The sequence below is a fragment of the Oncorhynchus masou genome, chromosome 24 (assembly GCF_036934945.1).
Source record: "Oncorhynchus masou masou isolate Uvic2021 chromosome 24, UVic_Omas_1.1, whole genome shotgun sequence".
Lineage (NCBI taxonomy): Eukaryota > Metazoa > Chordata > Actinopteri > Salmoniformes > Salmonidae > Oncorhynchus > Oncorhynchus masou.
Window position 1 is genome coordinate 28,198,099 of NC_088235.1, and position 27,568 is coordinate 28,225,666.

General features: G+C 43.4%; 1 protein-coding gene across 1 annotated transcript in view; it reads left to right on the forward strand.

Annotated features, from left to right (window-relative positions):
* The first annotated feature begins 34 nt into the window (after positions 1-34).
* The window catches only part of LOC135511365 (protein shisa-9A-like), an 89,792-nt gene continuing 62,258 nt past the window's right edge, over positions 35-27,568 (forward strand). Inside the window, exons 1-3 of the mRNA XM_064932902.1 lie at positions 35-48; positions 4,778-5,299; positions 6,130-6,236. Coding sequence (XP_064788974.1) covers positions 35-48; positions 4,778-5,299; positions 6,130-6,236 — 643 coding nt within the window. The remainder of the gene's footprint in view (positions 49-4,777; positions 5,300-6,129; positions 6,237-27,568) is intronic.

The following is a 27,568-nucleotide window of genomic DNA, read 5'->3' on the forward strand; positions in this document are numbered from 1 at the left end:
AAAATGAGAAAAATAATGAATTTATTTGCAAATTATGGTGGAAAATAAGTATTTGGTCAATAACAAAAGTTTATCTCAATACTTTGTTGGCAATGACAGAGGTCAAACGTTTTCTGTAAGTCTTCACAAGGTTTTCACACACTGTTGCTGGTATTTTGGCCCATTCCTCCATGCAGATCTCCAGTAGAGCAGTGATGTTTTGGGACTGTTGCTGGGCAACACGGACTTTCAAATCCCTCCAAAGATTTTCTATGGGGTTGAGATCTGGAGACTGGCTAGGCCACTCCAGGACCTTGAAATGCTTCTTACGAAGCCACTCCTTCGTTGCCCGGGCGGTGTGTTTGGGATCATTGTCATGCTGAAAGACCCAGCCACGTTTCATCTTCAATGCCCTTGCTGATGGAAGGAGGTTTTCACACAAAATCTCACGATACATGGCCCCATTCATTCTTTCCTTTACACGGATCAGTCGTCCTGTTCCCTTTGCAGAAAAACAGCCCCAAAGCATGATGTTTCCACTCCCATGCTTCACAGCAGGTATGGCGTTCTTTGGATGCAACTCAGCATTCTTTGTCCTCCAAACACGACGAGTTGAGTTTTTACCAAAAAGTTCTATTTTGGTTTCATCTGACCATATGACATTCTCCCAATCTTCTTCTGGATCATCCAAATGCTCTCTAGCAAACTTCAGACATGCCTGGACATGTACTGGCTTAAGCAGGGAGACACGTCTGGCACTGCAGGATTTGAGTCCCTGGCGGCGTAGTGTGTTACTGATGGTAGGCTTTGTAACTTTGGTCCCAGTTCTCTGCAGGTCATTCACTAGGTTCCCCCGTGTGGTTCTGGGATTTTTGCTCACCGTTCTTGTGATCATTTTGACCCCACGGGGTGAGATCTTGCATGGCGCCCCAGATCGAGGGAGATTATCAGTGGTCTTGTATGTCTTCCATTTCCTAATAATTGCTCCCACAGTTGATTTCTTCAAACCAAGCTGCTTACCTATTGCAGATTCAGTCTTCCCAGCCTGGTGCAGGTCTACAATTTTGTTTCTGGTGTCCTTTGACACATCTTTGGTCTTGGCCATAGTGGAATTTGGAGAGTGACTGTTTGAGGTTCTGGACAGGTGTCTTTTATAGTGATAACAAGTTCAAACTGGTGCCATTAATACAGGTAATGAGTGGAGGACAGAGGAGCCTCTTAAAGAAGAAGTTACAGATCTGTGAGAACCAGAAATCTTGCTTGTTTGTAGGTGACCAAATACTTATTTTCCACCATAATTTGCAAATAAATTCATTAAAAATCCTACAATGTGATTTTCTGGATTTTTTTTTTCTCATTTTGTCTGTCATAGTTGAAGTGTACCTATGATTAAAATTACAGGCCTCTCTCATCTTTTTAAGTGGGAGAACTTGCACAATTGGTGGCTGACTAAATACTTTTTTGCCTCAGTGTATGTGTCACATATCAGTTTTCAAAAACGATGTAATATATATATATATAATTTATTTAATAAAGCCGCATACAAACATGGTCTTTTTTTTGTTTTCTTGAGTAAGGCAGCTCCAAAAGGCAGGTGTTTCAGTATAGCTCAGTACTTTCTGTGGTGCTGTGGCAAGCCAGCAGAAAATACGGAGCGGTGTGCCGTGATTGCCTCAGTGTTCTGTCACTCATGGGGACACTACGTCACGTCAAACCCCTTGGATGCTGTCATAGAGTTACATTAGAAGTGCCCATCCAAGAAGTTTCAAGATCATTGGACAAAGATAAAATGACATCAAATACATTATATATACAGTAACTTTGATTGGACTGATCATGTCAACATCATACTTTCAAAATCATAGCTAGCAGTCATCGACAGTCTAGTGGCAAATCCTATATAATCCTTGTCATATGAAGAGAAATAATTAAGAGAAATTATAAATAAAACGTATCGGTGCTCATTGACCATTGGACATAAACATTACACAACAAGTTGGAAATCGCAAATTCAACATTGAGTGGTTTGGAATGAATCAGTGGCTAACAGCAAGCATTGCAAAACAATCATTAGCCTGCTATTCAGTGGAATGGCTGTGTGATCCCAAGTCTAAGATTAAGGGTCTATATTCCTAGCTTAAAATTATAAACATTTAACATTGACCATGCTGTCAATGAAGCATGATTTGTGCTGCGCCCAAAACAACTGTTAAGTCAGAACTGCAAAATCTGACTTTAGTGAATTCAAGACAACTGGGATCTTGGGAAAAAAGGAGCTAAAACTGGGAAAATATGTTTTGAACTTTTATCCAACTCTGAATTGTAAACTGGGAACTCTGGCCTCTTTCTAGAGCTACGATCTGAAGATCACTGATGTCATCATGATTCAACTTTTTTTTCCTCCAGGTTCCCAGGTTTCTTGAAATCACTATAAATCTATAAATCCAGAGAATCTCACTTTGAGCCACCTTTCTGTGAGCACAGCACAACAAGGTGAGTCCAAAAATGTGTTTCATTCTGCTGTATTAATGATGTAACATGCCAGGGAGATATGTATACTGTAGCTAAGAAAGTGTATGTACTAAGTGTATGTTGTGTAGTAAACTGTTAGTAGCCCATGTGTCTAATAATTTGGTCTATTTTCACCTCTTAATTTAGCCTACTATTCTGACTTGATGGTGCACATGTAGCCTATAACCTGCTTTTGAGAAATGTATAATCATCGAATATTGTAAAAGCTTTCATTGTCTGCTTATATGCCTCCTTTATTTATCCTACGGTTCTGACTTGGTGTACAGGGAGAACACTGTAAGAACGGCCCAAGTTCTGAATTCTGTCATTGTACATTTCAAAAGTGCTGAACAAATAGTTATATTGACTAAGCCCGTCCTAGATCGCTTATTAATGTCTTCATTTGAAATGACAGATTGCCTCTTATCCGCTTGTTGTCCCAGTATGGCATAGTTTGTCAATTGTCAGTAGAAACCACATTTGTTTAAGCAAGTCAGCCATATCAGCTATGTTTTTCAAAAGGCAGTAAATATGGCTGAATGAATTGTTTTGCTGCCAGACAAGGCTCCGCTGTTAGCCAGGTGTAGCAGTGGTAAGGTGTTGGGACTGCTGTTGGGACAGCTTTATGTAGGCCCTAACAGTTTGTGGACACCATTTGTCACCATTATAGTTCAATTAATGTATTGTTTAGTGTTGTGTTGTGTAGTGTAGTGGCTTTGCTGGCATGCATCCCAAACATTTATTTTTTCCCCCACCAAGAATTACATGCTAAAATCGCCACTGCTCTCAGATATAGGACAGACACTTCAGAACTTACTTCCTTTAGATGTTTTTAGTTGTTCCATGTCATTCACGTGTTATTCAATGCGTTTGTGTGAGCTAATAGCGGTAAAGCCAAAAATATTTTTTCAGAAAAAATATATTTGTAATACTTTAAGGAGTTAAAACGTTAAATAAAATAGCAAAAGGATCCTTGGTATGACCTTCTATGGGTTAAGGCTAAGGTTAGGGTAGGGATGTCCCACGACCCCAGATAGGACTGACCATCATTTTTGTTTAGCAGCAGTAGTTACATCTGCGGATGTATCTTGACTTTCTCCGCATGTATACCAATGGCAATCACCACGAGAGCATGTAGGAACTTCTTCATTATAATTCTAAACTAGCTCTTGCACACGCTATTTCTGTCTCCCCCAACTCTGTCGGTTTCTCCCATCGACTTATTTTGCCTGGTTTAGTGTTGGGGAGTTGGCAATCAGGTCGGGGACAGTGCGACTTGTTGAGCAAAATAATTTCAGCACCATGGACAGCTCGACCAGAAAGACGCTAATTTGCCCTAATATAGACCTATCCATGTTTCTGCACAGTATTTTTTTTTAAGATGAGGTGAGCTTTAATCAGGTTTAAGACATTGCGTGGAATGTGATAGCATATGGTAAATATGCATTACATATAATATAAAGGAAAAAGACTACATCGGCAGAACTTTTTTCAGGCATAGAAAATAGCATTTAGTGATGAATATAAAAACGTCTCTAGGTATGATGACACTGTGCTTGGAACGACACCATTGTATGTGTGGACCATTATTCAGTCCAGTGAATAGAAGTATATACTCAACTTAATTTCATTAGCCTACCCATTTTTCTTCTTGTGTAGCCTATGATACCCATGCTGGCAAAACAACCACCCTATAACGCTCTCTCTAATCTCATTTGGAAGTTACCATAACCGGAATATCTGCATCCGTGACCATATTTTGTTCGTGCACAAATTATGAGAAAAAAATGAATTGCTCGGCAGCACAACTCGACCCATATTTCCTCATGTGCGTTTTGGGCTGTCACAGATTCACCGTCATTGTTTAACCATACATGAATCTCTCTCTCTTCTTCGGAATGCCTCCTCCCCTACTCGCTTTGCGCACCATGCTCTCTCCCATCTCAGGTCTGATTTGCTCACCCGCGCTCAAATAGCTTGTGCAGTTCTATCTCCACCGACTCCCATGCCTGCAACCGCGCTGATGGGTTTGAAAATTGAAGTAGCCTAGTTTGTCATGGAGATAATTTTATAAGAACACCTGTAGAGAGATTGTGCTCTGAGGAGGACAATATCTATATACATTCAACGTTTTATTTTGAAAAAATAACCGAATGATTTTCTATAGATGTTCTCTGAATTGGATATATGTTTCTGGACTTTTATAATACCAAGACTGTGCGCTCTTCTTCTTCGAGTCTCTTCTTACATGCGCTAGATAAGCTGAAAGGAAGGGGTGGAAGGACAGCACAATGAGGGGCAAATACTTTATACAGGGTTACTTGTTGGTCAAAGTTATGGCGCTGTTCTGCAAGGCGGACGGAGAACCAGGACAACTGGAGGGCTTTGTCATGATGACGACGTGCAACGGATCCAGGGAGGACGAGGGTGCAAGCTTCTCGGAGCCCCCGCACACGGAGGACAGGTGCCGGGGGTATTACGATGTGATGGGCCAGTGGGACCCGCCGTTCGTTTGTAAAACGGGCGATTATCTGTACTGCTGCGGCACCTGTGGCTTTCGGTTCTGCTGCTCCTACAAGACCTCGCGGTTGGATCAGAGCACCTGTAAAAACTACGACACTCCGGTGTGGATGATGACAGGTCAAACCCCGTTTAAGAAAAACGACCTTCGGCACGACCCCACCAAAGATAAAACTAATTTAATCGTGTATATCATCTGTGGAGTAGTGGCTATCATGGCACTTGTTGGGATATTCACCAAACTCGGCCTGGAAAAGGCGCACCGACCCCAGAGAGAAAATATGACTAGGTGGGTTTCTGGGGTCCTGCTACCGTTGAGCGTGCCGCGATCTTCTTTGTTGTGCATGTTTTCAAGGAGCTTGCTTGGTGCTCACGTGTAGGCTAGAGCGCGCCACAATAATATTTGACTCTTGGGTTCTAGCCTCACGCGTGCCAGGTTTATATTGGCAAACTACGATAGGCTAACTCATTCTAATAACGTTGTCGCTGAAATAAGAAAGCTAGGATATCATCTAAACTTGTTTTTTTGTTAACATTATAATACATATAAACCAATCAATGACTTTTACGCGCACAATACACGCTTCTTCAATGGGTAGAAAGTAGCTGTCATCGACAGTTTATTAATTGGACTAGATTGCATAATGTCATCACCTGTGTGGGCTGCTTGCCTGATTCATTGGCAGAGAGCGCGGGGGCGTGTGTCTCTTGCAGTGGATAGCCACATGCTCTCCGCTCCGCAACATGCGCAGGCTATTCCTTTATTTGGAGACCTTTCCCTAACAACGAATCAATAGCTCCTATTCGTCTTCTTTATGAAAATGTCTTACTTATTCACTGAATTTTATATTTTTAAAATTAATGTGGAACCGCTCACTCAATCAAACAGTTAAATTTTAAAAATCATATGAAAATGTTGCTTTATATGGAAGCAGAGATGCAATATTTTATATCATGTGATCGTCTTGAACTAGGTGCCCTGTGCACACAACTGTGCAGCGTTGAAATCAAGCGTTATGCACGGTTCTTCATAGGACATATTTTTCGTTGTCCTTCTGGCTATTTCTTACATCTGGATAAATGGCAATCTCTCTCTCTTTTTCTATCTTTCTCACACAGGGCTGTCCAGAGTGTGTTACAGGTCGATTGTCCAGGTGAGCAGTTCCAGGGGGAGGACACCCTCGCCATGCACGCACAGAACTATGACACAAGGGTCAACAACCTCCGTAAGTTTCACACTTTCGGCCCCTATAGGCAGAGGTTTTTGGTGGTATGGTTGTGGACTGAAGGGTTGGTCATGGAGGCCCCAAACAGACAATAGCAAACATAATGTGGGCAGGTTGCATATTGTACACAGACTCTCAATTAAGCATTTGGTCTCTGCAACGGTATAGGTTGTAGCCTTGTATCAAAGCCAGGTTTATTTGTTTCAAATGTGGCATTCATTTTATAATCTTAGATGTATTCTTGTGGAGGGAAACAAACTGCTTTCTGCTTTGTAAATCCAGTGATAATTCACTTTTATTTTTGTCCCATGCCTACATGATTCAAGATGTGTAAAAAGGAGGGGAGAGAGAAATAAAAAAAGAGAGAGGAGAGAGAACAACACAGCAGTGTGAATGGCATCTATTTCTGTTGCGTCCCGTGGGCTGCAACCACAGTTATGGGCTTTGTATTTTAACACACATCAACCAACTCAGAAACACAGAGTCTTAATCTGGAGTATTTAATACACATCTCATGCTGTTGTACTACTGATTCTGATTCCAGTATGATTATATCACCCCAGTTTGTGACTGGATGTGTTTCGACCTAAAAATGTAAAAATGATCCCAACACAAAGCAAGTGGTACATCTAAGCCCCCTCCTACATGAAAGGATGTATTTTAAGACATACTGACTGAGACCATGTGTGTAGCTGACAGTGCTGTTGTTAGTGGAATATGTCCTATTTTCTTGATTCTATCAAACACAATCAGACTGACACACCTTATCATCCGGTGTGACGGTACTGTGCTCCTAACAGCTCTCCTTCTAATCACTTTAAAGTAGGGCCCTTTGTCTCTGTCTTCTGGGGTGCTAGTTTCTGCTGTCATCGATTTATATCTATAAATAACTGCCACTGATACTTTGAAGAGGCAGATGTACCAGGTCTACCTGGCAATGAAAGTTTCAGCCTCAAGGGATCTTTCCTGGTTAAAAAATGGCTGTACACTGAGTGTATAAAACATTAGGAACTCCTACTCTTTCCATGACATAGACTGACCAGGTGAATCAATGTGAAAGCTATAATCAGTTATTGATGGTAAGTTGTTAAATCCACTTCAATCAGTGTAGATGAAGGATAGGATTTTTAAGCCTTGAGACAATAATTATTGAGACATTGATTGTGTGTGTGTGTGCCATTTAGAGGGTGAACGGGCAGGACAAAAGATTGAAGTGCCTTTGAACAGGGTATGGTAGTAAGTTTGTGTTAAGAACTGCAACGCTGCTGGGATTTTCACTCTGAACAGTTTCCCGGATATATCAAGAATGGTCCACCACCCAAAGGACATCCAGCCAACTTGACTCAACTGTGGGAAGTATTGGAGTCAACATGGGCCAGCATCCCTGCGAACGCATTTGACACAATGTAGAGTCCATGACCCAACCAATTGGGGCTATTCTGAGGGCAAAAGAGAGGAGGGTGGAGGTGTGCTCAACTCAATACCTGGGAGTCCTGGCTGGGGAAATAGTGATTATTAGCAATGTGGAACCCTGCTCCCTGAACCATTTAATCTTAGTCTTAGGGCTTGTGGGTAACCATGTGGAATGTTATTAACCCCTGTGATCTGATTAGATCCCCAGAGAGGCCCCATATTGGTTTAGAGGTCTCTATCAGCCATGAGACGGATTTATCATAGAAAGAGGTATGGATGGAGCGATGATGGGGTGGGGGGTAAAAGTGGTGCGGTTCACATGGAGTGTGGATGTATTACAGTATTTGTCTTGAAGATAAATTAAAGGGAGAAGCTAAATCTTGTGAGATGCCGATTGAGGTGAAACACACTACTGTTCAAAGTTCGACTGTGTACGTTTCTTGTTGATCACATTCTATTTTTAGAGCAGACCATCTATTGATTATAGCTTATGGCCAGATTGCCCTGTTACTGGCAACATCAATAGATCCCATCTTAGGTGTCCTCACCCAGCTTTGGAGAAAAAATGCCCAGGGCAGTTTGTATGGCTGATACTCATAACAATCCCTGTTTCTACAGGGCAATGGTGGATAACAGCTTGGGATTAGCTACTTTCTCCCCCAATAATTTTCTCCAAGCACCTCTTAGTATAAGTTTAAGACAAGACTAGAACAAGAGTTTTGTCCTAACATCGTTTTGTTTTGACAGCATGTGGGATGTTTTAATGTGTAAAAAACATTTACCATGTATCGCACATGTGAGATGTCTCACAGAACACATCAACAAGTAGCTAATACGTCAGAGCTCAGATCTCATTATGTTATACCCCATGAAGACTGGGGCCTCTGCTACAGTTTAGTCCTGAACCAAGCAGCCCTCCTATCCCCTGAACCAAGCAGCCCTCCTGTCCCCTGAACCAAGCAGCCCTCCTGTCCCCTGAACCAAGCAGCCCTCCTGTCCCCTGAACCAAGCAGCCCTCCTATCCCCTGAACCAAGCAGCCCTCCTATCCCCTGAACCAAGCAGCCCTCCTATCCCCTGAACCAAGCAGCCCTCCTGTCCCCTGAACCAAGCAGCCCTCCTATCCCCTGAACCAAGCAGCCCTCCTATCCCCTGAACCAAGCAGCCCTCCTGTCCCCTGAACCAAGCAGCCCTCCTGTCCCCTGAACCAAGCAGCCCTCCTGTCCCCTGAACCAAGCAGCCCTCCTGTCCCCTGAACCAAGCAGCCCTCCTGTCCCCTGAACCAAGCAGCCCTCCTGTCCCCTGAACCAAGCAGCCCTCCTGTCCCCTGAACCAAGCAGCCCTCCTGTCCCCTGAACCAAGCAGCCCTCCTGTCCCCTGAACCAAGCAGCCCTCCTGTCCCCTGAACCAAGCAGCCCTCCTGTCCCCTGAACCAAGCAGCCCTCCTGTCCCCTGAACCAAGCAGCCCTCCTGTCCCCTGAACCAAGCAGCCCTCCTGTCCCCTGAACCAAGCAGCCCTCCTGTCCCCTGAACCAAGCAGCCCTCCTGTCCCCTGAACCAAGCAGCCCTCCTGTCCCCTGAACCAAGCAGCCCTCCTGTCCCCTGAACCAAGCAGCCCTCCTATCCCCTGCTGGGCTGGTGATCACAATTGAATGTAATCTCAAAACTGAATACTTTTTTAGAATTCTTAAAGAACTCAAAATCCTGTGTCTCTGAGCCTTCAGCATCAAAGACGGAGTGAGAGATGGAAATAAAGTGGGAGAGAGACACAGAGAAAGGGAGAGGGAGAGAGAGAAAGGGCGAGAGGATGACATGTCAAGACTGCACTGATCCTCTTTGACAATGTCAACAGTTAAATATCTTTTGAGTGACAAAAGTTGACATACTGCAGGCAGAATTTAACCTCGTTTACATCTGTGAAGGGTAAAGTGTCATACAAACTATATTAAACCACTGCTGCTTCTGGTAGGATTGCAAAGAAAAAGGTTTTTGTTTTGTCATATTGTCAATCAAACTGAACTCTTGAGGTGGGACATTGAGAGAAACAGAGGATAGAAATGTATCATTGAGAGCCCCAGAAAGAGGGCAGGGTAGGCTTTCCATCCATTGGCTGACTGAGACAGTGATCTGTATTCACAACTCATGTTCACAAAGATAATTACCTGCCTAGCAGTTATAATCTTCCGCTATACATCTCCAGATATGCATTAAGCACTTATTATATTTAATAGGTAATTGCTTGGAGACCACACAGCATGAAGAAAGACTCTGTCTGCAAAACAATCTCCACTCTAGAATTACTCTAACCTCATCTACTGTTTATTAATTATGCCAAAATGGATCACCTGCAGTGGTGTGTGTGTTGCGTGTTTGCGTACGTGTGTGGTGTGTGTGTGCAAGTGGGGGTGCGAGTGTGTCTAAAATGTAACGCTACTGCTGGGTTTATCAGATCAGACTTTTGCTGAGAGGTACAACTTCACCCTGACCTCTAAGTCAGCCGTCACCGAAGACTCGTCAGTTCTTATCTGCAACTCTTCCATCCTGACCCCTTCACAGACAGGCATCTAGGAAGCGGCCACAGACAGGCATCCAGGAAGCGGCCACAGACAGGCATCCAGGAAGCGGCCACAGACAGGCATCCAGGAAGCGGCCACAGACAGGCATCCAGGAAGCGGCCACAGACAGGCATCCAGGAAGCGGCCACAGACAGGCATCCAGGAAGCGGCCACAGACAGGCATCCAGGAAGCGGCCACAGACAGGCATCCAGGAAGCGGCCACAGACAGGCATCCAGGAAGCGGCCACAGACAGGCATTCAGGAAGCGGAAACAGACAGGCATCCAGGAACCAGCCACAGAGAGGCACAAAGCAAATGAAAAGAAAGAACATTGTAATTTTCCAATCAAGGTGCAGGAACAGGAGCAAGCTAAGGATAAAACAAATATTCAGCGACTCTAGGGAGGACAATAAGAGTTCACATCAAAATAATTATTTATAATAGGCAAAAAACATCATCAATAAAAAATATAATTATAACATGAAATTCCATTGTCCTCCTAAGAGTTTCAAAATGTTTTTTTAATCCATTGGCCTCCTAAGAGTTTCATAGTGTTTTTGTATCTATAGCCCGACCCAGGCCCAGACGCGCTCCTCCCGGGCCTCGTTCCTGTGCCCTTGCTTAGGCTAATTACCCTAATGTGGGTCCTCTCAGCAGCACCGGAGATCGATTAGGCCTTGTTCATTAGGGCTGTGGGCCTCCCAGCCTCGTCAGATGGATCTGATTGACTAGACACAGTAATCAGCTCATTCAGACACACAGGGAGGTTGGGACTCACTGCTCCTTGGAAGAAATAGAAGTCAAGTAGAAAACCGAGAAAACAGAAGTGACAAAGTTGAGAAAGGGAAGTAGAATAGCCAAACTGTTGAAATGCTTTCAGAGATCTATCTAAGGATATTTATCATGAAGGTCCCATGTATGTCCTGATTGTCCTCCATTTGACTGATTACTGGACTTGGCCTTAATGTATGACTCGGTTCATATGTATAATTGTCCATCTTGTTGTCATGGTGTAATAATAAAATAAGCTGTAAGGAGTCTATATCTTAGTAGGGTATAATCAGCAGACTTCCCTCTCTCCTTGCACCACCCTGGGGAATACTAATCGGTTCATTTACAGCCAGAGACTCAAATCAAATGTTTTACAGGTAATTACTTGTGTGTGTGGAGTGGGTCGAACTGAGTGCCGGTGAATAGCCTATCATGTCTTCAAGGTAGCGAGTCATCAGACATTTATACACTATATATATTGATCACACGCACTGGAATATGTTCCAGTCAGCCTCAGAGAACAACATCAACCTATACGCTGACTCAGTGAGTGCGTTTTATAAAGAAGTGCATTGGAGATGTTGTACCCACTGTGACTATTAAAACCTATCCTAACCAGAAACCGTGGATGGATGGCGGAATTCGTGCAAAACTGAGAGCACGATCCACCGCATTTAACCATGAAAAGAAGTCTGAGAATATGACTGAATATAAACAGTGTAGTTATTCCCTCCGCAAGGCAATCAAACAAGCGAAATGCCAGTACAGGGACAAGGTGGAGTCGCAATTCAACGGCTCAGACACGATAAGTATGTGGCAGAGTCTACAGGAAATCACAGACTACAAAAAGAAAACCAGCCACGTCACGGACACCGATATCACGCTTCCAGACAAACTAAACACCTTCTTTGCCCGCTTTGAGGATAATACAGTGCCACCTCCCCTCTCTCTGTGGCTGACATGAGTAAAACATTTTAAGCGTTTTAACCTTCAAAAGGCTGCTGGCCCAGACTGCATCACCAGCCATGTCATCAGAGCATGCGCAGACCAGCAGGCTGGTGTGTTTATGCACATATTTAATCGCTCCCTATCCCAGTCTGCTGTCCCCACATGCTTCAAGATTGCCACCATTGTTCTTGTACCCAAGAAGGAAAAGCTAACTGAACTAAATGACTATCGCCCTGTAGCACTCACTTCTGTCATCATGAAGTGCTTTGAGAGATGAGTCAAGGATCATATTACCTCCACCTTACCGGCCACCCTAGACCCACTTCAGTTTGCATACCGCCCCAACAGGTCCACAGACAACACAGTCACCATCACACTGCACACTGCCCTATTCCATCTGGACAAAAGGAATACCTATGTAAGAATGCTGTTCACTGACTACAGCTCAATATTCAACACCATAGTACCCTCCAAGCTCATCATCAAGCTGAAGGCCCTGGGCCTCAACCCCGCCCTGTGCAATTTGGGTCCTTGACTTTCTGACGGGCTGCCCCCAGGTGGTGAAGGTAGGAAACCACATCTCCACTTCGCTGAACCTCAACACTGGGGCCTCACAAAGGTGCGTGCTCAGCCCCCTCCTGTACTCCCTGTTCACCCATGACTGCGTGGCCATGCATGCCTCCAACTCAATCATCAAGTTTGCAGACGACACAACAATGGTGGGCTTGATTTCCAACAACGACGACGCCGCCTACAGGGAGGAGGTGAGGACACATGGAGTGTGGTGTCAGGAAATCAACGTCAACAAAACAAAGGAGACCATGGACTTTAGGAAACAGCAGAGGAAGAACCCGCCTATGGTCCACCCACACAAATGGTCCACCCACACAGATAGTGTGGTGAAGAAGGCGCAACAGCGCCTCTTCAACCTCAGGAGGCTGAAGAAATTTGGTTTGTCACCCAACATCCCGACAAACTTTTACAGATGCACAATCCAGAGCATCCTGTTGGGCTGTATCACCGCCTGGTACGGCAACTGCACCGCCCTCAACCGCAAGGCTCTCCAGAGGGTGGTGCGGTCTGCCCTCCATGACACCTACTACACCCGCTGTCCCAGGAAGGCCAAAAAGATCATCAAAGACATCAACCACCCGAGCCACTGTCTGTTCACCACTACCATCCAGAAGTCAAGGTCAGTACAAGTGCATCAAAGCTGGGACCAAGCGATTGAGAACCAGCTTCTATCTCAAGGCCATCAGACTGCTAAACAGCAATCACTAACTCAGAGAGGCTGCTGCCTACATCGAGACCCAATCACTGGCCACTTTAATAAATGGATTACTAGTCACTTTATACAATGCCATCCTAATAATGTTTACATGTACTGTGAGGCAAAAAAGTATTGTCAGCCACCAATTGTGCAAGTTCTCCCACTTAAAAAGATGAGAGGCCTGTACTGTTCATCATAGGTACACTTCAACAATGACAGACAAAATGAGAAAAAAAATCTCAAATCACATTGTAGGATTTTAAATGAATTTATTTGCAAATTATGGTGGGAAAAAAAAGTGTTTGGTCAATAACAAAAGTGTACCTCAATACTTTGTTATATACCATTTGTTGGCAATGACAGAGGTCAAATGTTTTCTGTAAGTCTTCACAAGGTTTTCACACACTGTTGCTGGTATTTTGGCCCATTCCTCCATGCAGATCTCCTCTAGAGCAGTGATGTTTTGGGGCTGTTGATGGGCAACAGACATTCAACTCCCTCCAAAGATTTTCTATGGGGTTGAGATCTGGAGACTGGCTAGGCCACTCCAGGACCTTGAAATGCTTCTTACGAAGCCACTCCTTCATTGCCCGGGCGGTGTGTTTGGGATCATTGTCATGCTGAAAGACCCAGCCACGTTTCATCTTCAATGCCCTTGCTGATGGAAGGACGTTTTCACTCAAAATCTCACGATACATGGCCCCATTCATTCTTTCCTTTACACGGATCATTCGTCCTGTTCCCTATGCAGAAAAACAGCCCCAAAGCATGATGTTTCCACCCCCATGCTTCACAGTAGGTATGGCGATCTTTGGATGCAACTCAGCATTCTTTGTCCTCCAAACACGACGAGTTCAGTTTTTACCAAAAAGTTCTATTTTGGTTTCATCTGACCATGTGACATTCTCCCAATCTTCTTCTGGATCATCCAAATGCTCTCTAGCAAACTTCAGACGGGCCTGGACATGTACTGGCTTTAAGCAGGGAGACACGTCTGGCACTGCAGGATTTGAGTCCCTGGTGGCGTAGTGTGTTACTGATGGTAGGCTTTGTTACTTTGGTCCCAGCTCTCTGCAGGTCATTCACTAGGTCCCCCCCATGTGGTTCTGGGATTTTGCTCACCATTCTTGTTATCATTTTGACCCCACGGGGTGAGATCTTGCATGGAGCCCCAGATCGAGGGAGATTATCAGTGGTCTTGTATGTCTTCCATTTCCTGATAATTGCTCCCACAGTTGATTTCTAAAAACCATGCTGCTTACCTATTGCAGATTCAGTCTTCCCAGCCTGGTGCAGGTCTAAGAGCGTCTGCTAAATGACTTAAATGTAATGTAAATGTACAATTTTGTTTCTGGTGTCCTTTGACAGATCTTTGGTCTTGGCCATAGTGGAGTTTGGAGAGTGACTGTTTGAGGTTGTGGACAGGTGTCTTTTATACGGATAACAAGTTCAAACAGGTGCCATTAATACAGGTAACGAGTGGAGAACAGAGGAACCTCTTAAAGAAGAAGTTACAGGTCTGTGAGACCCAGAAATCTTGCTTGTTTGTAGGTGACAAAATACTTATTTTCCACCATAATTTGCAAATAAATTCATTAAAAATCCTACAATGTGATTTTCTGGATTTTTTTTCTCATTTTGTCTGTCATAGTTGAAGTGTACCTATGATGAAAATTACAGGCCTCTCTCATATTTTTAAGTGGGAGAACTTGCACAATTGGTGGCTGACTAAATACTTTTTTGCCCCACTGTATATACTGTATTTTATGTTTACAAATCATACATTACTCATAACACATGCATATACTGTATTTATACCATCTACTGCACCTTGCCTATGCCGCTCAGCCATCGCTCATCCATATACTTACATGTACATTTTTTATTACCCCTTTTTTCTCCCCAATTGGTAGTAGTTAGTCTTGTCTCATCATTGCAACTCCCGTACGGACTCGGGAGAGGGGAAAGTCAAGAGCCATGCATCCTCCGAAACACAACCCAACCTGTGTCTTGACACAAAGCACATTCAACCCGGAAGCCAGCCGCAACAATGTGCCGGAGGAAACACCTGACGACCTGGTCAGCATGCACTGCGCCCGGCCCACCACAGGAGTCGCTAGTGCGCAACGAGACAAGGATATCCCTGCCGGCCAAACCCTCCCTAACGACGCTGGGCCTATTGTGTGCTACCCCATGGGCCTCCCGGTTGCGGCCGGCTGCGACAGAGCCTGGGCTCGAACCAAGAATCTCTGCCTTAGACCACTGAGCCACCCGGGAGACTACATGTACATATTCTCATTCACCCCTTTTAGATTTGTGTGTATTAGGTAGTTGTTGGGGATTGTTGGATTACTTGTTAGATATTACTGCACTGTCGGAACTAGAAGTACATACATTTCGCTACACTCGCATTAACATCTGCTAACCGTGTGTATGTGACCAATAAAATTGTATTTGAAGTATGTGGACACCCCTGATTTTTTATGGTTCCTTTGAAGGGAAATCTTAACGCTACATTATACAATGACATTCTAGACGATTCTGTGCTTCCAACTTTGTGGCAACAGTTTGGGGATGACCCTTTCCTGTTTCAGCATGACAATGTCTCCATGCACAAAGTGAGGTCCATACAGAAATGGTTCTTTGAGATCGGTGTAGAAGAACTTGACTGGCCTGCACAGAGCCCTGACCTCAACCCCATCGAACACCTTTGGGATGAATTGGAGCACAGACTGCGAACCAGGCCTAATCACTCAACATCAGTGCTCGACCTCACTAATGCCCTTGTGGCTGAATGGATGCCAGTCCCAACAGCAATGCTCCAACATCTAGTGGAAAGCATTCCCAAAAGAGTGGAGGCTGTTATAGCAGCAAAGGGGGGACCAACTTCATATTAATGCCCATGATTTTGGAATGAGATGTTCGACGAGCAGGTGTCCACATATTTTTGGTCATGTACTGTATTACTATGCACATCTACTCTACATCTATGTCATTATGATACGTAAGGATAAAAATGAGCATTCCTCCTTTAGTGTCATTTGAGTAGGTGGGAATCCATAGAATTTTAATTAAATGTTACAGTGAGTATCATATTGTACAGTTTAATTCATTTGATTTCATTAAAAAGATGTTCACAAACATTAGGATTATGTGTTTAATCTGCTAAAGGGAATTATTTTTTCCAGATGTCCTCTGATTTGAAATGTCTTAAATTGTAATGTTGACAGCTACGTCACCTGATACTAATACTTAAGGAGGGAAATTGTTATTGATTGAGACTCGGTGTTATGATGCATATGGAATACATCGATATAGCTCATACTGACAAATACACTTGTCTTGATGACAAAATACATATTTTCTCCTCTGTCAAAAAATATATTGTAATGAAGGGAGGAAAATTTGAGAGAGTCATTCTAACACTATGTAGCATCTGTATGTGGCTACGCAGTAGTATTTAGCTTCCCAAACATGTGCCAGAGTTAGTATTTAGTTGCCTTAACATGTGGCTGTGCTACACAGTAGGAAATCCCTTGTAATCTCTTGTATTGTTAGAGGTTTCCTCACATTTTCACTGAGAAAATTCAATTTGAATATTCTTTCTTTAAAATTACATTACGTTGATAAACGCCTCTGTATGTAGGTTGGCATTGTAAAATTGTATTGTGAAGAAAGGCTATACAGAGTTTTCATGTTGGTTCAAATCTCTGACAAAACAGAACCTCCTGCGAATTATGGTACAATCTCTCTGTACACGGACGGAGATGTTTGGCTGAGAGAGCGAACAGGCTGTTTTGGGTGGGGTGCCCACAGCAACAGATCAGTCATGTCCCAAGGCAATAACCTTACACACACACTCCCTCAGGACATGCCCTTGGGGCAGGCAGCAGATTCGCTTGGCTAACTGACTAGCGCCACCAGCAATGTCATATTACTGGCAGGGAGACCGCCAACTGAGAGCACATTTTGTGATGTACCACCACCTTCCCTCTCTCTTAAGGCACCTCTATGGAGAGTTGGCCCCTTGCTGCCAGCAAGTCTCTAGGCGGGGGACATTTCACTGTCTGCCTCCTGGGCTCTGGCCCTGCCCAGGGAACTGGGACATGTGGTGGCTGTGAGAAGTGCATCACGGAGCTGGATACATTCACAGGTCTACTGCTGAACTGGTCTGATCTGGTCTATCTATTTAGGATTGCTGTTTACGCATACTGAATCCTGCTGCTTTCTGGGTTTTGGTTTTGTCAGACTTTTATAATTAGCTTGCGATGGATTTGAGAAGCATTGATTGTAAGGATTATTTGTAAGTTATGCTTTACTTTGTTTTGAAGTGTGACCTTTTTGATTGATGTTTTTTATGAACAAGTTGTTTCTTTCATCAGTCATGTATGATGATAATACCTGCCAGGAAACATGTTTTACAATTAACCCTCTAGAGTCTGACATGCTGACCAGACCACTTGATTTTGTCCACCCACACCAGGCGTGATCAAGACACAGGCTGAAATATCAAAACAAACTCTCAACCAACTATATTAATTTGGGGACATGTCGAAAAGCATCACACATTTATGGCAATTTAGTTGGCTAGCTGCTGTTGCTAACCAATTTTGTCCTGGGATATAAACATTGTGTTGTTATTTTACCTGAAATGCACAAGGTCCTCTACTCTGACAATTAATACACAGATAAAAGGGTAAACCTAGTTAGTTTCTAGTAATCTCTCATCCTTCAGGCTTCTTCTTCTTTGTACTTTATATGGCGGTTGGCAACCAACTTTAAGGTGCATTACCACCACCAACTGGACTGGAGTGTGGACCCCTGTTCATCTTTCAATCACCCACGTGGTTATATGCTCCTAAAAACCAATGAAGAGATGGGAGAAACAGGACTTTCAGCGCATCAAGCATCACAAATAGAACCAAGTTCTATTTTAGTGCCTGGCTACGCAGATGCTTGTTGACGCTCGCGAGCAGTGTGGGTGCAATGATTGAATAACATTTTACAATGCGAGTGGTGTGGTCAGCATGTAAGCCTGGTGTGGGTTCTGCTAAGCTAACCTATTGAATTGTTTTAAGATGGTAATACCAAGGATCATATATACAGGAAAAGGAGGACCGAGCATGCCTCCATTCTCATTGACAAGGCTGTAGTGGAGCAAGTTGAGAGCTTCAACTTCCTTGGTGTCCACACCAACAAACTTACATGGTCCAAGCACACCAAGACAGTCGTGAAAAGGGCACGACAAAACCTATTCCCCCTCAGGAGACTGAAAAGATTTGGCATGGGTCCTCAGATCCTCGAAAGGTTTTACATCTGCACCATCGAGAACATCCTGACGGGTTGCATCACTGCCTGGTATGGTGACTGCTCGGCCTCCGACCGCAAGGCACTACAGAGGGTAGTGCGTATCGCTCAGTACATCACCAGGGCCAAGCTTCCTGCCATCCAGGACCTCTATACCAGGTGGTGTCAGAGGAAGGCCCAAAAAATGGTCAAAGACTCCAGCCACCCTAGTCGTAGACTGTTCTCTCTGCTACCGCATGGCAAGCGGTACCAGAGCGCCAAGACTAGGTCCAAGAGGCTTCTAAACAGCTTCTACCCCCAAATCATAAGACTTCTGAACAGCTAATCAAATGGCTATCCAGACTATTTGCACCCCCCTACGCTGCTGCTACTCTCTGTTATCATCTATGCATAGCCACTTTAATAACCCTACCTGCATGTACATAATTACCTCAACTACCTCGACACCAGTGCCCCCGCACATTGACACATTGACTCTGTACCGGTACTCCCTGTATATAGCCGCGCTACTGTTATTTACTGCTGCTCTTTAATGATTTGTTTTTCTTAACTTATTGTTTTATTATTTAGGTATTTTCTTAACTGCATTGTTGGTTAAGGGCATGTAAGTAAGTATTTCACTGTTGTATTCGGCGCATGTGACAAATACAATTTTGATTTGATATTTGACTTGTAATTTTAGGACCACTTTATTTATCCCCAATGAAACACTGAATCTGGCCTTACTGCTAATAGACCATAGAAACATGAAATAACATACATGGAAAAACAGTCAAACAAAACAGACCCAAAAGACGTTTGTTTTGAAGTGTCTGTCCTATATCTGACAGATCAGGATTTTTTCTGAACACATATTTAACCCATTTTTTGTTCACTGAACAACTTCCAAATAGATTGAGTATACCGAACATTAGGAACACCTTCCTAATATTGAGCCCCCCCCCCCACAAATGACATCAATAAGGGGTCATAGCTTTCATAACATCATAGAATGCATAATATCAAAGACTTCCATATGACCTTAGCCTTCAAAAGAAAGACAGGGATCAAATCTGGTTGAATAGATGAGATCATAGGATAGAAATTTAACTAGATTGGTAAAAAATGGACTCCTCCCATCATCATCTCTCTACCTAGCTTGATCTGTTATAATATATAGATAATATGATTATGATCTGTTATCATGTTTATTCTATCCCTTCACTCTGCTCATACATTCTTAGCATTTTTTTGCTATCTAGAACCAAAAATGGTTATTCAGCTAACCCCATAGGAGAACCCTATGAAGAACCCCCTTTGGTTCCAGATATAACCCTTTTGGGTTCCATGTAGATCCCTTTCCACAAAGGGTTCTACCTAAAACCAAAAAGGGTTCTCCTTTGGGGACAGCTGCAGAACCCTTTTGGAACCCTTTTTTCAAAGAATGTAGATGTGTTTGTGAACCTGGTGATTCTCATGGAAATGCTGCTAGTTTCTCTGCCATTTTGTCACCCACTGTATTTTGTCTAATGCATATATGCAAATGCACCAGTTCAGGATCTCCACAGATGACACGGATCATGTGCACTCCGTCTGGGATCATGCAGAAAACCAAACAGTTATGAGTTTCTGTTTATTGGATCAGCCATCAAGTCAAGATTCAGTGTGATATGATTACAGGTGATTGATAACTTTATCTAACACTGTCGCATCGTACTGTATCTAGCACTGTGACATATTGGCACTTTTTGACTCAGACATTGTTTCTGTCTTGCCAGTATGCTAGTCTTTGCGACGTGACAACAAGTTTCCCCTTGTGGATCAATCAAGTCTGAATCTGTCTGTCAGTATGGCACACTGCAGAATACTCCCTTCAAACCCTACTTTTAAAGGTGTGCAATATTTTTTCATAATCTCCTTTTCTTCAAAGTGAAACATGCATAATTCAACATTTCCATTGTCTGAACATGCACAGACTAAACTCATGCAGGCAATAAGTACCACTGACTGAAACAGAGAGGACAGACTGGACAGAGAGTGACTGAACCAGGGAGGACAGACTGGACAGAGAGTGACTGAACCAGGGAGGACAGACTGGACAGAGAGTGACTGAACCAGGGAGGACAGACTGGACAGAGAGTGACTGAACCAGGGAGGACAGACTGGACAGAGAGTGACTGAAACAGAGGACAGACTGGACAGAGAGTGACTGAAACAGAGGACGGACTGGACAGAGAGTGACTGAAACAGAGGACGGACTGGACAGAGAGTGGCTGAACCATGGAGGACGGACTGGACAGAGAGTGGCTGAACCAGGGAGTACGGACTGGACAGAGAGTGGCTGAACCAGGGAGGACGGACTGGACAGAGAGTGACTGAACCAGGGAGGACAGACTGGACAGAGAGTGACTGAACCAGGGAGGACCGACTGGACAGAGAGTGACTGAACCAGGGAGGACAGACTGGACAGAGAGTGACTGAACCAGGGAGGACAGACTGGACAGAGAGTGACTGAACCAGGGAGGACAGACTGGACAGAGAGTGACTGAACCAGTGAGGACAGACTGGACAGAGAGTGACTGAATCAGGGAGGACAGACTGGACAGAGAGTGACTGAACCAGGGAGGACAGACTGGACAGAGAGTGACTGAAACAGAGGACGGACTGGACAGAGAGTGACTGAAACAGAGGACGAACTGGACAGAGAGTGACTGAAACAGAGGACAGACTGGACAGAGAGTGGCTGAACCAGGGAGGACAGACTGGACAGAGAGTGACTGAAACAGAGGACAGACTGGACAGAGAGTGGCTGAACCAGGGAGGACAGACTGGACAGAGAGTGACTGAATCAGGGAGGACAGACTGGACAGAGAGTGACTGAATCAGGGAGGACAGACTGGACAGAGAGTGACTGAAACAGAGGACGGACTGGACAGAGAGTGACTGAAACAGAGGACGGACTGGACAGAGAGTGACTGAAACAGAGGACGGATTGGACAGAGAGTGGCTGAACCAGGGAGGACAGACTGGACAGAGAGTGACTGAAACAGAGGACAGACTGGACAGAGAGTGGCTGAACCAGGGAGGACAGACTGGACAGAGAGTGGCTGAACCAGGGAGGACAGACTGGACAGAGAGTGGCTGAACCAGGGAGGACAGACTGGACAGAGAGTGACTGAAACAGAGGACGGACTGGACAGAGAGTGACTGAAACAGAGGACGGACTGGACAGAGAGTGGCTGAACCAGGGAGGACAGACTGGACAGAGAGTGACTGAAACAGAGGACAGACTGGACAGAGAGTGGCTGAACCAGGGAGGACAGACTGGACAGAGAGTGGCTGAACCAGGGAGGACAGACTGGACAGAGAGTGACTGAAACAGAGGACCATGCTCAAAGGGATATTCAATGTCTGCTTTTTTTGTTTTACCAGTCAACAAATAGGTGCCCTGCTTTGGAAAGCATTGAAAAACCTCCCTGATCTTTGTGGTTGAATCTCATGCAACTTATTATGTGACTTGTTAAGCAAGTTTTTACTCCTGAATGTATTTAGGCTTACCATAACAAAATGATTGAATACTTATTGACATTTCAGCTTTGAATTTTTTTATATACATTTGTAAAAATGTTGTATAACATAATTCCACTTTGACAATATGGGGTATTGTGTGTGTGTGTGTGTGTGTGTGTGTGTGTGTGTGTGTGTGTGTGTGTGTGTGTGTGTGTGTGTGTGTGTGTGTGTGTGTGTGTGTGTGTGTGTGTGTGTGTGTGTGTGTGTGTGTGTGTGTGTGTGTAGGCTAGTGACAAACAAATATTTAATACATTTTAAATTCAGGCAGTAACACAACAAAATGTGGAAAGATTCTAGGGGTGTGAATACTTTCTGAAGGCACTGTATCCTCCTGATGAAAAACAAGCACGCTAGTGTCTGTCTCTGCTCTCTTCTCCCAGACCTCTGCAGACAGCTCACCCTGGGCACAGATGTCAATTCAACATCTATTCCGCGTTGGTTCAGCGTAATTTCATTGAAATGACGTGGAAACAACGTTGATTCAACCAGTAGGCTGTGTTTGTTTATTTGTGTTCTAAAATGATTTGCTAGCAGAATGAGAAGGCCACAGGTTGTGGATGGTAATGAGTTGAGAGAGTCTTGCTGGTAAAACGGTGGCGGCGGATCATTTTCTCCCTAGGCAGTGATTGGCATTAATTACCTAACAGGTGTTAACTGGAATCTCATAATTAACTATTTTAAAATTGTAATTTAACTCTGTGCGTGTGTGCGTACACGCATGCTTGTGTGTGTAAGCATGCATGAAAACACGCATACCGTACATACAGTTCTCTTTGCTGAAGGCGCTGAGTTAGTTCTGCAGCCTTAAAGGCATTGTGGCCGAACCGAGCGGCCTGGGTTCCATATGGGGTTTCCTAGCGACCCACTTCTCCATCCATAACAAAGTAGTTCATCCCTTGCGCTGCTTCATATTAGGCAGGAGATCCTTTGTCTTGGACCAACACATTTTTCTCCCTGTTGCCAAGACGCTGCAAGGCGAAGCACACCCAAACCTACCACTCATTCTGCTTGTGTCCTCATGAACAGTACCAGATAACGAGGTTACTAAACACAGCCTTTCTCTCTACGGTATGTGCTACCTTGCATTTTTCTCCAAGGGAGTATAGATGTCTTCTTTGAACAGATCTACATATCTCAGATCATCAATAAGTTCCATGTTTAGTGTTATAATAAAAATCATGAGCATCCATCTAGAATGTAGATGGATAGGCTGGTCCGATGCAGGGCAGAAATCACTGGTGAGCTAATGTGTCCTTCTCATTGCGCATTCATTTGGGATGCTCCTGCTCCTCCTGAAATATATGCCTCTGCATCTTTTATGAGCTGTAGGAGAGGAAAGGTATCTGCTGCTGGAGTGTTGACCTAGTCTCTCTGTGTCAACAGACTTTGCAGCAACCCGTCAAACACAGAGAAATTAGAACAAAGCAAACTGACAGACACTTTCCAAACACAGAGAGAAATTAGAGCAAAACCCAGACAGACAGAGACCCATCAAGTTCCCCATAAATAGTATGAGGTATATTGTCTTTTATTATGTCATTTTTCAGTAAGTACATTTTCTCTCAATAATGGAAAATGAACCTGTAAATAGAGCAGCTTAATCATGTTCTATTTCAGGTAATTATAGTTTCACTGCTGCTTTTCACAGACACTAAGCTCCATGCTGGGAAGACCTCTCCGGAAGACTCTGGCTACCCTGCCTGGGCTGATTTTAGAAAAGCACCAGCGTAACATTTCATGTGAAAACGTGACCAGGCGAAAATCATGTGGTTTTCTGAAAGGTTGAGGACCATGTTAGGATGTATGTAAGATGTTCTCAAGACATTTGTTTTACCAGGACGGTCTCAGATGGTCCCAACCCATTATAATGAAAGTAATGAAATGGTATGGTGGTTTAAAAGTTTGGTATGCTGTTCAGCCAAAATATAACCCCACAATGAGATTTGAACTCACAACTTCTGAATTTGGGGTATGCTTATCTTTCTGCTGCACCACAAAGTCTGTAGCATTCTCAGAAGTCCCCTACACATTCATGACCTATAGTACATCTCTACACTGAGCAACAGAGTGCCATCTGACTGCTATTTTAGTTATCAGTTTTTCTTACTAAATTGATATACTTTACTTATCTCGTCAATTTGAGGGTTTTCTGTATAGTTGTCTAATGTTAGTGGGGCATATTATTCTGGTTTAATGAGTTTTATTAAAAAAAGTCTAAAGTGTAGGAATACAGGTGAAATCCGATATTAACACAGACATGGTGGCATAGTAAGTATTGGAATGCCATGAACCAAGAGCTTGTGAGTTCAAATCCCAGGTGAAGACGTGTTGAATAATAATTACTGTATAAATAAACATACAGTGCCTTCAGAAAGTATTCAGACCTCTTGACTTTTTCCACATTTTGTTACGTTACAGCCTTATTCTAAAATGGATTTAATAAATATAAATCCTCAGCAATCTAGACACACTACTCAATAACAACAATGAGAAAACAGGTTTTTAGAAATGTTTGTAAATGTATTAAAAAAACATACCTTATTTACATAAGTATTCAGACCCTTTGCTATAAGACACAAAATTGAGTTCAGGTGCATCCTGTTTCTATTGATCATCCTTGCTGTTTCTACAACTTGGAGTCCACCCGTGGTAAATTAAATTGATTGAACATTATTGGGAAAGGCACACACCCGATATAAGATCCCACAGTTGACAGAGCTAGAACAAAAACCAAGCCATGAGGTCAAAGGAATTGTCCGTAGAGTTCCCAGACGGGATTGTGTCGAGGCACAGATCTGTGATAGGGTACCAAAAAATATCTCCAGCATTGAAGGTCCCCAAGAACACAGTGGCTTCCATCATTCTTAAATGGAAGAAGTTTGGAACCACCAAGACTCTTCCTAGAGCTGGCCGCCCGGCCAAACTGAGCAATCAGGGGAAAAGGGCCTTGGTCAGGGAGGTGACCAAGAACCTGATTGGCATTCTGACAGAGCTCTAGAGTTCCTCTGTGGAGATGGGAGAACTTTCCAGAAGGCCAACCATCTCTGCAGCCCTCCACCAATCAGGCTTTTATGGTAGAGTGGCCAGACAGATGCCACTACTCAGTAAAAGGCACATGACAGCCTTCTTGGAGTTTGCCAAAAGCACCTAAAGATTCTCTGGTCTGAAGAAACCAAGATTGAACTCTTTGACCTGAATGCCAAGCGGCACGTCATCCCTACGGTGAAGAATGGTGGTGGCAGCATCATGCTGTGGGAATGTTTTTCAGCGGCAAAGACTTCGAGACTAGTCAGGATTGAGGCAAAGATGAATGGAGCAAAGTACTGAGAAATCCTTGATGAAAACCTACTCAAGAGCACTCAGGACCTCAAACTGAGGTAAACGTTCACCTTTCAACAGGACAACGGCCATAAGCACACAGCCAAGACAACTCATGAGTGGCTTTGGAAACAAGTGTCTGAATGTCCTTGATTGACCCAGCCAGAGCCCGGACTTGAACCTGCTCGAACATCTCTGGAGAGACCTGAAAGTGGCTGTGCAGCAACGCTCCCCAACCAACCTGACAGAGCTTGAGAGGATCTGCAGAGAAGAATGGGAGAAACTCCTCAAATACAGGTGTGCCAAGCTTGTAGTATTATACCCAAGAAGACTCGAGGCAGTAATCGCTGCCAAAGGTGCTCCAACAATGTACTGAGTGAATGGTCTGAATACTTATGACAATGAGGTAGTTATTTTTATTTTTTGTGTAAATTAGACCGAACAAAGTTGAATTACTGTTTAACAGATGCCCTGCCATACTTTTCTCCAGACCTCGCAAATTAAAAAAACAAAAAACATATGTTATATTTTGGGCAATATATTTAGCGCTTTGTTTATATTGCACTGTCCGCTCTCCCTTGAGGCTGTCCCAAGTTGATGCTGTCATGGAAGATTACTTAAGTAGTCATGCAATCCCATGTTTTACTGTTTTAAAGAATTGTCTCTTGTTCTATGCTAGTGTTTTTTCTAACCTGATACAAACTTGTCTTTGTAGGACTTATTCATAAGACTGGGCGTATAGTTAAGGTCCGCTTGGGTGCGACCGCAGCATGTGACATCCCATGGCTTTACTATGTACAGAAAGTCACATGTATGGAAACTTGCAGAAAGGAGCACATTATAGTGTTTGCTGTTGTGAATGCAGTTAGACGGTTGAGCCCTCAGGGTATCAACCTCATGCTATCTTAAAACTGCACAGACAACTAATTGCCTTTTGCAAAAATGGAGAATCAACCATCCACTCAACAGTGCATAGTTGAAAGCGAAAACGAACAGTGTCGGTTCTCAGCTTTTACAGAGAAGCACATCCTTTTTGTATACGTGGCAGTCAGCAGATAGTGTGTAAATCTTATAATGAAGTGTTGTTTAAAAGAATCTGTAGTTTCTCTCTTCCTATAGAATTGCTACCACAATGCGCAAAAGACCAAACAGCCTGAGATCACGCGCTCAGATCATGTTTGAGCCTCGGATTGGACAGTGAAATACACGCTCTGTCACGATCACGATCGTTGGAAGCATACTCGGACCAAAGTGCAGCGTGATTTAGGTTCCAAATCTTTATTTATTTAAATAAAGTGAACCACATAACAAAACACATAAAGAATAACGAAACGTGATGACAATGGAGTGCTGACATACAACTACACATAAACAATATCCCACAAACACAGGTGGGAAAAACAGCTACTTAAATATGATCCCCAATTAGAGACAACGATTACCAGCTGCCTCTAATTGGGAATCATACAAATCACCAACATAGAAAATAAACTAGAACACCACATAGAAATAAAATAACTAGAAAACCCCCCAGTCACACCCTGACCTACTCTACCATAGGAAATAAGGGCTCTCTGTGGTCAGGACGTGACACGCTCGCACCTGCAGGCGACATGCTGATGTTTAATTTCTCTCTTCTGCCGTCATGGCTGAAGCCAGCGCAAACTCCTACTATTTATGTGTCCAGGTTAAACTTGAAGTCAAAATGATTGATGAAATCGAAGTGTGTAAACGCCTATAGGCTATAGAGATGCATGCAGGTAATGAACTCATTGTTGTACATCAACATTTTGAATTTGATTATGATTATTTATTGGCAATCATTCTTGAATAAGATTTTTTTTGTCTACTCTATTACCCTATACATCACATTAAATTACGAGATTGGATTGCACTTTTTCCAGTGTTACATAAATTTGACCTAATTCGAATGATTGCCCTTTTTTAACAATGGAATATTTTTACTAGAAAGGGTGGTCTATGATAGGCCTTGTTATTTTTGTCTTCATTTGTTAAAGCCTTGTTAGGCTATACAATTAAGTAGATTAATGAACTGATAACACATTCATACATAAAACCTTTTCTGCAATAATTGTTTAATATGATAGGATGTATAATAGATTGCAATATTCTACGTGAATAATGTTAATGTTGATTTGTTTATTAATAATAATAATCTGATAATCAGGCTGAAATGTAATA